Below are 13167 nucleotides of genomic sequence, written 5' to 3'. Positions count from 1 at the left end.
GGATGTAGATCATGGGAGATTATTACAATAACAACCATACGTAAATGGTCATGAGAATTACAATCCAAAACATATGTTAATAGATACATGAGGTTCAAGTATTCAAATAACAACCTAGATTACAAAAAAATTATAAGGGTTGCATTCTAATTCATATAATATTAATTGCCACAACTGATATGGAGCACTATATAGTCATTTTTATAGGAATGCATAAAATGAAACATATTTTACTAATTATTATACATTGTCAAAAAATTCCTGTAGGGAGTAGAAAGAAGTATTCAAAAGATAATGTTTTAGCTGTTTTTTGATCTTATTCTTATGCCCAACGACCGAACTATTATTAACTGAAAGTCTGATCATACAATGTAAACTTTCATGGCCGGTATTGTCTTCACTTAAAACTTCCAGGCTGATAGGCCGTGGTCGAAGTATAAACCTGTCTCCTGCCATTTCATCTCCGACTGTGGGAGACATCCTCGGAGGTAAAACGGCGAACTGTGAAGAGAACTTGAGGAAGCGCTGATTATATAAGCAGTACAGATGGCGCCAAAGTCGATCATGTGGCGTCGGCTATGAGATTGTCTCTGGTGATGCCAACATTCTCGATTGAAAGTAATCGATCGTCACGCTTGCGGTGTAACGCTGACATCCAAATTTTATCCAGTTTAACACCTTTGTCTTTCCTGTTAAAATTATTATGATGTTTATCAATCTCGATAACCTCTCTATACAAGCATGCATAATAATGTGAGGTTTTTGATATGATGCTTGTCTTGCAGAATTTTATTTCATGATCACCTTCCTGGTAAACATGTTCCGCTACGACCGATTTATCCGTGTGACCCAGGCGGCAATTCCTCTTATGTTCAGCAAGACGGGTGTTCACACTTCTCTTTGTGGTACCGATGAGAATCTGTCCACAACTACAAGGAATTTTATATAACCCCGGTGTAGCCAAAGGGTGTAGTGTATCTTTTGCCGACCTTAAAAATTCTTTTATTTTCCTAGTGGGTCTGAAAGTAGTTTCCACCCCATATTTGCCTAAAACGTTCCCAATGCGATCTGTGACCTTACTAATGAACAGAAGAAAAACTTTGCCCTTGGGTGACTGTTGTTAGTCGTTGCTCCTGATTCTCTGCCTAAAGCGAAGTGTTCGACCTATATCCTTGCTGGAATAGCCATTTTTCACGAAAGTTGACCATCGATGTTCAATCTCATCTTTTAAATAAACAGGTTCACAAAGTTTGTACGCCCTGTCTATCAAAGTTTTCATTACACCTCTTTTTTGTCTAGGGTGGTGGTTTGAATCTTTATGTAGGTAATGATCAGTATGTGTGGGCTTTCTATACACCTTATGGCCCAACGTTCCGTCCCGTCGTTTAATCACAGACGCATCCAGGAAATTTAATTGCCCATTCCTTTCTGTCTCCATAGTGAATTGGATTTTCGGATTAATGCTATTTAAATGTGTCAGGAAGGCATCCAACTCCTCAGTTCCGTGTGTCAATACTACGAACATCTCATCAACATAGCGATACCATCTGGCTGGTTTCTTACTGGCAGTCTGCAACGCCCGTTGTTCAAAAGTCTCCATAAATAAATTAGCCACAGCAAGACTGAGAGGACTGCCCATAGCCACCCCATCAATCTGTTCATAAAAGTCATTATTGTATTGAAAGTAGGTTGTGGTGAGGCAGTGTCAGAATAATGCCACAATATCGGTAGGAAAAATATCCGCTATGCATAAGATAGCTTCGTTTACCGGAATCATGGTAAATAATGACACAACGTGAAAACTGACGAGGATATCATCCAGGCCCACGCTCGTTTTCGTTAACTTGTCAATGAAATGAGCTGAATTTTTAATATGACTGTCCGTCCTACCAACATAAGGCTGCAGCATTGAGGCAAGGTGTCTAGCTAACTCGTGTGTTGGCCCACCTATAGCGCTGACAATTGGTCTCAACGGAGTCCCAGGTTTATGAACTATGGGTAAGCCATAAAGTCTAGGTGGGTACGCTTCCGTTTTACAAAGCAGCTTCTTATCGTCGGAGCCAAATGAAGAAGCTTTCACCAGTGATTTGTCATTCTTAAAATCTTCATAGTCGGATCTTTCTGGAGTTTCTTGTAATTGGAGGGAACCAAAATATCATTGATTTTTCCATGATAGTCCTTACTGTTCAGTATGATGGTGGCATTACCCTTATCTGCATTAAGAACAATAATGTTTTTATCTGCATTTATATCCCTCAGCGCCTTCCTTTGAGCGTGCGACAAATTACTTTTAGGTGGCTTACATGTATGTAAAATCCTAGCCGCTTCCATCCTAATTACGTCAGCGGACTGCTGTGGAAGCTGCCAGATACCGGCCTCAATATTTGCTACAATATATTCTGTGGGTACGTTTTGGGGCGTCACAGCAAAATTGCCTCCTTTCGCTAGTACAGAAATTTCAACTTTTGACAAATCTTTATCAGACAGGTTAATAACAGTTCGAGAATTGTCCTCAACTGAGCCTCCCGAAATGTTGTTCTGTAAGTTATTGAACTTCTTCTTCTGCCTATTTGGTGATATTTCTGCACTAACTTCCATAGATTTGAATGTTATACCATCAATCTTATTCCAATCACCACACTGCATAGTATTACTAAGAACCAAGTGGAGATGAAAAAGCTTACTGCTGGTTACCGCCAGTGCTCACCACGTCTCATGAATCCTCACCAGAGGCAATCTCATAGCCGACGCCATGTGATCGACTTTGGCACCATCTGTACTGCTTATATAATCAGCGCTTCCTCAAGTTCTCTTCGCAGTTCGCCGTTTTACCTCCGAGGATGTCTCCCGCAGTCGGAGACAAAACGTCAGGAGACAGTTTTATACTTCGACCACGGCCTATCAGCCCAGAAGTTTTAAGTGAACTGAAAGTTTATTGTGTACTTTCTTGCTTGAATAATATACTCCATTCTGAACCATGCTGAGATTTTTTTATGTCTTTGTGAAGCTCATGTTTACTTCCTGTACCGTGATTATGATATTCACTGTTTGTCCTGTACATTGTCTGATTGTTGTTCACAAAGCACATTAGTGAAAAAATGTATTGGCATGGCATGGGGATGATCCCCATTTGTTTGAATAAGTTTCTGCGAGAGCACCTAGAGGTTACTCTACTCATAACTGATGACCCTCTTCTGTGTGATAAAGACTATTTGCTTATGACTGGTTTCCCCAGAACATGATTACATGTATCATAAGTAAGTGGAAATATCCAAAGTGTGTACCTTTGACTGTTTCCAAGTGATGAACAGATGAAATTGAGTGAATGATAAACACTGCTAAACTCAGTATTTTACATAGGGTGGTGTTGTCAATGTGTAATCCCAGGAATTTGGAAGGCTCTAATCTCAACATTTCTTTGTAATGACATTTTCTTTCAATATTTTCTAGCTTTTGTCTGCCCTTTGAAACTGAATGGATAGAGTCTTGTTAACACTGAGAGACAGACCATTAGAAGTGAACCAGTCTAAAGTTTCTTTGCATATATTGGTCACAGAGTTCTCTAGACAGCAGTTTGGTTCTTTTCCATACTGTGCCTCAGTCAGAGCAGGTGGGTGCCATTGCAGAATTACTCAATATTACCTTCTACCTTCTGTCATCTAGATACAATTTGAGCCACGCCCTGACTTTACCATAGAAGCCATAGCGTTCAGCCTTCATAAGTAGAATTTTGTGATCTACACAGTTAAATACTTTAGACAGATCACAAAAGATTCCAACTGGTGACATTGTATTGCTTATAGATTCAAGAAGATGGTTGAAAAATGGGAAAATGGCATGGTCAGTTGAAATACCATTTTGGAATCCAAACCAATTTATATTAAGGATTTTATGTTTATTAAGATGATCTATGTTTCTCTTTAACATTAGTTTCTCTAGAATTTTAGAGAGACTTTTAGCAATGAAACTGGCTGGTAGTTGGAAATCTCAGCTTTTTTTGAATAGCAGCTTACCAATTGCATATTTGAGTCTATTGAGCACAGTACCTTGATTTATATGCTCATTAAATATGTGATGGAGAACTCCAAGAATAAATTTGAAGCAGTGCTTCAGTACTTTCATTGATATATTATCCATTCCACTGGAATTTTTATTTTTCATTTGGCATATTACTTCCTCAATCTCATCAGTTGTAATATAAGGTACAAGCCTCTGAATAATTTTGTTCAGCACTGCTTTTTGAAGAAGGTTCATGGCTTCAAGTGTAGATCCTTTACATCCAGTTTGATCCATCACTGTCAAAAAATGGTTTCTGACCATATTGGCAACTACATCAGCTTGAGTATGAATAAAACTCTTACAAGATGGTGTAATATACTACATATTTATTATTTGTTACACAAACTGGTTTTTGGCTGTCACGCCATCATCAGGTACGGAGTTAGTATGTGATTCAGTGAAATTTTGTTGGATCAAAGATTTTAAACTACTACTTGTACAGAGTACTTCCATTTCCAGAGATGAAAATGTTAATGTTAGAATAGGAATAAAACAAGTGAGGTTATTTCAGAGTAAGTGCAATGTAAGATGATTTAACTAAAATAAAATATGTGACACATTAACTAATGAACTATAGACAAATTACCACAGTTGTACATAGAAGAACATAATTGAACAATAAGCTTTGGTGACATATACCAAAGATGTGGCTGGACAAAATAATCTTGTCTGTAATAGATCATAAATTACAAACGGATAAGATAACCTTCGTTAGTCGCTGTCCTCACCCATCCAGCCTCTTCCCTGCTTCCATTCCAGCACTACACAGCTGTCACACCACCACCATACCCAGTCATTTTATTTTATTTTTTTATTTATTTCTATTTCTCTCCTTTTCCACTACTTCCCCCCCCCCCCCCTCCCCACCTCTCCCCTGTCTGCCACCCAACCTGCAGCACTTCATTGCCCGCCATCCCCTCCATACTAGTGCTCCCCCTGCCCACCCGAGCCTCCTTCTTTCCCCAACCCAGTCGCCACTACCATCATGCACTGGTGCTGCTGTTCCCAGTGTGGTTTCAGTTGCCTTATACTGCAGTCATGTGTGTGAGTTGCGTTTGCATGAGTGTGTGTGTATGTGAATGTATGTCTATTGTTGACAAAGACCACTGGCTGAAAGCTTTAAGTGTGAAAATCTCTTTGTTGTGCCTATCTGTGTCTCAGCATCTCTGCTATATGGTGAGCAGCAACTTTCCTTCTCATAATATTGTTAAATTCCATCCTGGATTTTCCATCAGCTGGTTGGTCTAGGTATGGAATCCTCCCTCAGTCTAGTCCTTGCTGAAATCTTCATGGACAATTTTGAAACACAGTTTTTGGAAAATAATTGACTCTCTTCCAAGGTTGGACACAGGTTTAGGTATGTTGATGGTGTGTTGTGCTTATAAACATGAACTACAAGACAACTTCAAAAATTCCTCAAACAACAAAATTCTAAACACAACAGTATAAAATTCACAATGTAGCTTGGGGGTAACTGCATAAATTATTTAGATCTAACTATACAGATCATTGATCATATTCATACTTTCAACATGTATAGGAAACCTATCACCACAGATATAGCAATATCAGCCAATTCTCAACAGCCAGTGACCCATACACATGCTGCCTTTTATTCTATGATGCATCGCATATTATCCATCCCCATTAGTGAAGCCAACTTCCAAATGGAATTAAATGCCATCAAACAAATAGCATTAAACAATGGCTGTCATCCTACCATAGCAGACTCTATAACACAAAAAAAGCAGGAACAACAGGTGTACTCTTTTTTTCCCAGCCCTTAACCCACCAACTCAAGAATGCAATAAATGGTGCACAATTCCATACTTAGGAAAATTCTCAATGGATGTAGCCAGAAAGCTTAAATCCAGGAATGTAAAAACATAATTTTAATTGCAAAACACTGATGGACACTTTTTTCTCCATGGGAAAGACAGCATTCCAGCTTAGGAAAAGAGTGGAATATATAGAATTACTTGTAACTGTGGCCAATTCTATACAAATCAGTCTGGCAGTGCAATATATACCCACTTTAAGGAACATGACAGAAGCTGGAAACTTAGAAAAGGAGACTCTACTTTTGCAGACCACCTTCTTAAAGAAGGTCATAGTTACAAGGTGAGACATGCAGTATTATGTCACATCTCCAAAGGAAGGAAGATGAACTGTCTTGAAATTATGGAAACTAATAAACACTTGTTCATCATCACAGGCCTAGTACAGAATGACCAGACACAGTTCCCTTACTCACCACTTCCAACTGCAAATGCTACTCACACTTCCATCCAGGCCATGTTACTCCATTTCCTTTATTTCAGTTACTACAATTTCTCTTGTTGTGTTAAAAAAATTACTTTGTATAATCACAGCTGCATCACACACCTGCTTAATATCACTGTTATATCTTATCTGTTTGTGATTTATGATCCAGTAAAGACAAGATTATTTTGTTCAGCCACTTCTTTGGAATATGTCACCAAAGCTTATTGTTCAGTTTTGTTCTGTGTATGACTGTTGTAATTTGTCAACAGTTCATTAGTTAATGTGTCACATATTTTTATTTTAGTCAAATGATCGTACATCACATTTGCACTGAGATAACCTTACTTGTTTTATTCCTATTCTAACATTAACATTTTCATCTCTGGAAATGGAGGTATTCTGCACATGCACCAGTTTAAAATCTTTTATCCAACAAAATTTCACTGCACCACATACTTATCTTTGTACCTGATGATGATGCCACAGCACAAAACCAGTTCATGTAACAAAAAATAAATACTGTAGAATATTACACCAGTGCTATGTGTGTTTCATTCATAATGTACAAAACATACTACCAATAACTGACGGAACAGTCAATCAATGCTATACCACCTTCATTTTCCATGCTTCCATTATGACACACTTCGATACTGTCTGTATCTTCTGAAATTTTACCTGTCTCCCTTTTGACCACATTCCAAATAGTTTTTATTTTATTATTTGAGCTGTCAGTTCCAGATTTTATAAACATGCTCTTGGATTTTTCAAATACATTTTTCAGGATGGTACAGTACAAGCTGTAGGGCTGCTTATCCTGAGGTTTGTTAGAATTTCTGAGAGAAATATAAAGCATTCTCTTTATTTTACAGGATGTTTTGATTCCCTTAGTGAGCCACTGTTCCCTGTAATCACTCAAGTTGTTACTTTTTGAAATTCTCTTAGGAAATACAGCTTCAAAAAGGGTAACAAATTCATTCAGGAATAGGTTAAATTTATCATTGTCATTTTTAACTGTGTATAATGTCTCCCATTCTAACTACTGAAAATGTCTGCTGAAGGTTTCTAGATTCTCACTGTTGATTAATATATATGATCCATTGACAAAAACTACTCTTGTTAGCAGGGCACACATAATGCATTTTTAACTGCTGCCTCTCTTAGTCAGAAAGGCCATTTAAGATTTGTGTTACACATATGTTATCAATTCTGTTACTGCCTACAAAGATATTGTCAGTCAGACTTGTATAGTTCTATGTCATTCTTGTGGGAAAGTCAAGAACTGCCCTCAGATTAAAAGCTCTCATTACATTCTCAAAATCTTTTCTATCATTATTACAAGTAAGAAAATTTTCATTTAAGTCACCAAGCATGATTACTTTTTTAGTTTTTGAGAACAGGTGACTTAAAAATGATTCTACTTGCTTGACGAATATACTAAGCTTCCCTGAGAGAGCTTTGTAAGCAGTACCCACATAAATAGGCAAAGTATTAACATGGAGTTCAATGCAACGAGCCTCTTGAGGCTTATTGATCAACACAAAAATTTCTTACATCTATAGCCTTGTAGCAGTGATCTCAGCTGGGATGGGCAGTAGAGGTACAGAAGAAGCATGGAGTGAGTACGGGGATGGATAGCAGGGTGAGGATGTGGGAATATACTTTAGTACTGCCTGAGGGAGTGTGCAGGGATGATGTGGGGATGGGACAGTGGGCTCTTAGGTGAGACAGAACCTGCATCTAGGTCTATTACAGGGATATGAGCAATGGGGCAAAGGATTGGGATCAGGGGTGGAATAGGTATGGAAAAGAACACTGCACAAGTTGGAGGAGCAGTGGACTTTCCCAGAACCTCTGTCCTCAGCATTCACAAGTCCTAGTCCCCACCTGCCTCTGTTTTCTTACCTGTTCTCAATCTAGCCTCACACACACCTGCTATCTTCCCAGCATGCCTGCATAGTCCTTTCCCCATCTCTGCTTCTCTGCTCTCCCCCTTTCCTGGTCCTGGCTACATCCCAGCACAGTTCCACAGGTACCACTATGGCATCTTTCCCCACCACTACACTACTACCCCTTCCCCTCTCTGCCCATACCAGTTCTGCACCTTCACCATCTACCACAGCTGGGATCACTGCTCATTGCATTCAGGCCTCAATACCAGAGATGACAGTGGCTTGGAATGTGTGTGTTGTGCTTGTATGATTGTGTGGATATGTGTTTTTCTGTTTCTACATCTGAAGGATGATATCTATTCAAGTTTCATGCCAGTCGAATAAGAATGACACTAGTAGCACCACTATGAGGAATGTAACAGCCATGAGCATTAGTTACCTTTGAGATTGGGAGTGACGAGTTGATTTTCATCAAGAATGCCTTTAAGATGACAAAGATGCCATTATCAACACCTCACTGAGTTTGAATAAGGCTTTACAATATGGATGTTCCTTCTGCAGTATTGCAGAAAGACTTGGCAGGAGTGTAGCCACTGTACATGATTGCTTGCAGTGGTGGTTATGAGAATATATGGTCGTAAGAAGACAGGGCTCTGGACAGCCACATGGCACTACCAAGAGGGGAGACCACCATGTTTGGTGTATGGCTCTGGTGCACCATACAGCATCTGCAGCATGAATTTGAGAGGCAATTGGCAGCACTGTGACACAACAGACTGTTACAAACTGGTTACTTGAAGGACAGCTCCAAGCCAGATGCCCTGTAATATGGATTCTACTGATGCCAAACCACTGTCATTTGTGACATTAGTGGTGTCACATGTGAGCTTGCTGGAGGGCAGGGTAAAGGTCTCTTGTGTTTTCTGACGAAATCTGGTTCTGCTTTGAAGCCAGTGATGATTGTGTGTTGGTTAAGAGGAGGCCAGTTGAGGGCCAGCAACCAACCAATCTGTGTGCTAGACACAGTGGACATACACATGGAGTTATGGTCTGGAGTACAATTTCATACGACAACAGGAGCACTCTAGTGATTATTCGAGATATTCTGACTACAAATTTGTGTGTCAGTCTGGTAATTCGACCTGTTGTGCTGACATTCATGAGCAGCATTCCTACAGGATAATGTTCATCCAATTATTGCTGCTGTAACTCAACATGTACAGAGTGTTGACATATTTCCTTGGCCTGCTCAGTCACAAGATATGTCTCCAATCAAGCACATATGGGACATCATCAGATGACAACTCCAGTGTCACCAACAGACAGCGTTAATCTTCCCTGTATTGGCTAACCAAGTGCAACAGGCATACAACTCCATCCCAGAAACTGACATCTAGCACCTGTACAACATAATGCATGCACATTTCCATGCTTGCAGTCAATATTCTGATGGTTACACTGTTTGTTCATATACCAACATTTCACATTTGCAGTGGCTTATTGTGTTCTTACAATGTCAATCATTTAAATATGCTACCTAAACAAATGTATTCCTGAAATTTCATTAAATTACATTAATTATTTTTTGATGTGTTACAGATTTAGCTTTTGGCCAAAGCATTCAGGAAAGAAAACACACACACTCATTCATGCAAGCAACCACACCTCATGAACATGACTGCTTTCTCTGGCTGCTCCAGCCACATTGCACACAGGCATTGTGGCTGGAGGGGCCAGAGATAGCTGCCATGTGTGCATGGGTTGTGCTTGCTTGCATGAATGAGTAGGTGTGTTTTCTTTTCTGAAGAAGGCTTTGGCAGAAGGCTAAATGTGTTACAGTCTTTTTGTTGTGCGTGTCTGCAGCCCAGCGTGCCATCTACCCTTTTCATAATATTGTTCTTATTTCTACCTGGACTTTGCATTGTTTAATTGTAACAAATATTTATCTAACTTGAGTCACTACTATGAAGTAAGTACGTTGCTGCTTCTTTATTGGATCAAGGGGCAGCAGTACATTTCAGTATATTAATTTTGAGAACGAGGAAGACCTTTGACTTACCAGAAAGTGAGAAGTCAATGTAACCAGTTAATGTGTTGTCTGGTGAATAGACAAATTTGTATACCATACGTGGAATGAAGTCGCTTGTATATGCAATGACAAATGCCTGAAACAAATTTAAAGCATTATGAATGCTATACTGAATTAGTGACAAATTAAAATTTCTAAAAGTTCAGCAGTGACAGCAGCTTACATACTCAATTATGAGTACTATTTATATATGCACCTCAAAGTCTTTAGATATAAAATATATAGTCTTCTTTACTCAGCTGACTAAAATGAAATTCACCAATATTAAAGCACTACTACTGAATATGATTACAAGACGGAATAAAAAACAATTATCTCGGCATAGAATACAGTTAACCACTACATTGGCCTCTGTATGCTGAAAACTACTGCAGTGTGATAGCAAGAATATGGACTTCTGACCTATTGCCAACAACTGAATTACTAACTTCTGACCTATTGCCAACAGCTGAATTACTAACTTCTTATCAGTAAATGGACTTCCACTAAACTTAGGTACAGCACAATATGTGCAGGTCTGTATGCACAACACAATATGTGCAGTTTTGTACACACAAGGCCTGACCACACAATTAGAAATAATACATCAGGGTAAATCAACAAGTGAAACAGAAAATGCTAAATTCTTAGTCTTTTGTACTGACAAGAATATGAATTTGAAGTCACACGTTAATTGAACTTTGTGATATAACTGATTAATGAACACTACAATATATGATAATTTGCTTCATAAACATAAAAGTATGGTCATGTCTTAATTTACAGCTTACACTAATCAATGCATAACAGCACAACACGTAATAATTAGTGTACAAAAAGAAAATGACTTTATGGAATTTTATATAATGGTGAAATAAAATGTTCATAATGGAAACAATTTTTAATTTACTAGTCTTTGTTAAAGAAATGGGAATAAAAAGAAAAAGTTTCAGCACTAGAGTTGCCAGTGTTGTAGGGAACTAAAATATCTATTTCTTTTTAATGAAAATTGCATACTTCAATGGTAATTGTTAAAAATATTAATTTTACAAAATTTATCACGGGGAAGTGTTTCTGGTCACCATGCTGCCACACATAAACATATTTATACAAATGTGGCAGTTAGTTACAGTTTAGTTCTTAAAGTTGCTAACATTAGTAGTGAAATGATGGAAGATCCTGCTTGGAATAATGACAGTATTATGAAAAGGATAGTTACTACTCACCATACAGTGGAGATGCTGTTGCAGATAGGCACAAAAAAAAAGGCTGTCAGCAAGTAAGTGTTTTGCCAAAAAGGCCTTAATCAGAAACTGACAAAACACACACACACACACACACGCACACACACACACACACACACACACACACACACACACACACACACACACACACACATGCAAACACAGGTCACAAACACATGATCACAGTCTCTGGCCGCATCTTCTGCAATCTTACCAAGGCCTTCAGCACTGTAAACCATGACCGACTCCTTCAAAAATTGACTAGCTATGGTTTTGACATCATACATGACAAACAAAGAGTATTTGTTGATAACAGTGGGAAGAAATTCCTTTCTGGCTGGAAACACATACAATTAGATGTCCCACAAGGCTCAATGTTAGGGCCACTACTATTTACATCAATGATATGCCATGCAACACTGAGTCAGATACCACCCTTTATGCACAATTCAACTGTGATAATCTGCTGTAAAACCAATGACTTAATCTACTGTATTGAGCAGACACTTGGGGAAGTGGAGGCATGGGTAAAAAATAATAATTTGAAATTAAACTTAGCAACAACAGAAATTCTTCATTTCACCACAAAACAATCAGCATGATGTATAAGTGACATTAGCTACATGGACAAAAAAATTGGGCACTGCAAGCTGTGTTAATAAATAAAAATATGTTGTGGGGTGATCATGTAGACAGCGTTCTTAGTCGACTGAGCAGTCTTGTGTATGTCCTGAATTTCTCATCCAGCAGTTAAAAACTATATATTATGTCTATTTTGTTTCAGTAGTTGAGTGTAGCATAATTTTCTGGGGGTCTGAGAAAACTAATCTCCTCAAACCCTTTAGAATATAAAAAAAAGATAATCTGAGCCATGATAAGAGCTAAAAATAATCAACATCACAAACCTCTATTTGAAAAACTAATCTAATGTCCATTCCAAGCTTGTATATGTATGAGATGCTAATTTTCACAATGTCAAACCCACAACTTTTTAAGGACAACTACTTCCTGTATCAGTATGTGATTAGACGTGAGGCAAATTTTATGCTCCCTCCTCACAGACTCAAACTCCACACTAAAAGGGCATGAAATTTGTAAATAAAATTTGTAAGGGGAAATGTGATCCAGATCTAAAAAGTATTGAAGGAGACCTGGAAAAATATTTTAAAAGCAGTTGCTACTATAGTGTAGAAGATTTCTTGAATGATGACCATGTAATACAGGGTGTTTCAGAAGTGATAGTCAATATTCAGGGATATGACAGGAATGACCATTTGAAACAAAAAAGTCAAGTAAACATGGGGTTAAAACACATATGTTAAGAACTATTAGCAATTCTTGATCTGTGATACTATGAAACAAATCTCTTCTACTGCAAAATCTTTGCTGTCCATATTTTGGGAAGTGGCAGTTTGGATCAAAACAGAAAAATGTCCAGTAAACATGTGCTCTAAAATGTGTACCTTAAAAGTTATGAGCATTTGTTCATTAGAAGAGCTATGTTTCAAAGTAGCGAAGATGAAAATGTGCTCATAGCTCTCAATGCATGCATTTTAGAATACATGTTTACTGGACTTTTTTTTGTTTTGGTCCCTACTGCCACTTCCCAAAAATATGGAAAGCAAAGAGCTTACAGCAG

General features: G+C 38.2%; 1 protein-coding gene across 1 annotated transcript in view; it reads right to left on the bottom strand.

Annotated features, from left to right (window-relative positions):
* Nucleotides 1–13167, bottom strand: part of LOC124775791 (anoctamin-4-like) — a 332872-nt gene that overhangs the window by 6102 nt on the left and 313603 nt on the right. The window contains exon 19 of the mRNA XM_047250621.1: nt 10276–10381. Coding sequence (XP_047106577.1) covers nt 10276–10381 — 106 coding nt within the window. The remainder of the gene's footprint in view (nt 1–10275; nt 10382–13167) is intronic.

Source organism: Schistocerca piceifrons, chromosome 2 (assembly GCF_021461385.2).
Source record: "Schistocerca piceifrons isolate TAMUIC-IGC-003096 chromosome 2, iqSchPice1.1, whole genome shotgun sequence".
NCBI classification, from domain to species: Eukaryota; Metazoa; Arthropoda; class Insecta; order Orthoptera; family Acrididae; genus Schistocerca; species Schistocerca piceifrons.
The sequence above is the reverse complement of the archived record's forward strand: the minus strand, read 5'-3'. Positions and strand labels throughout refer to the sequence as shown.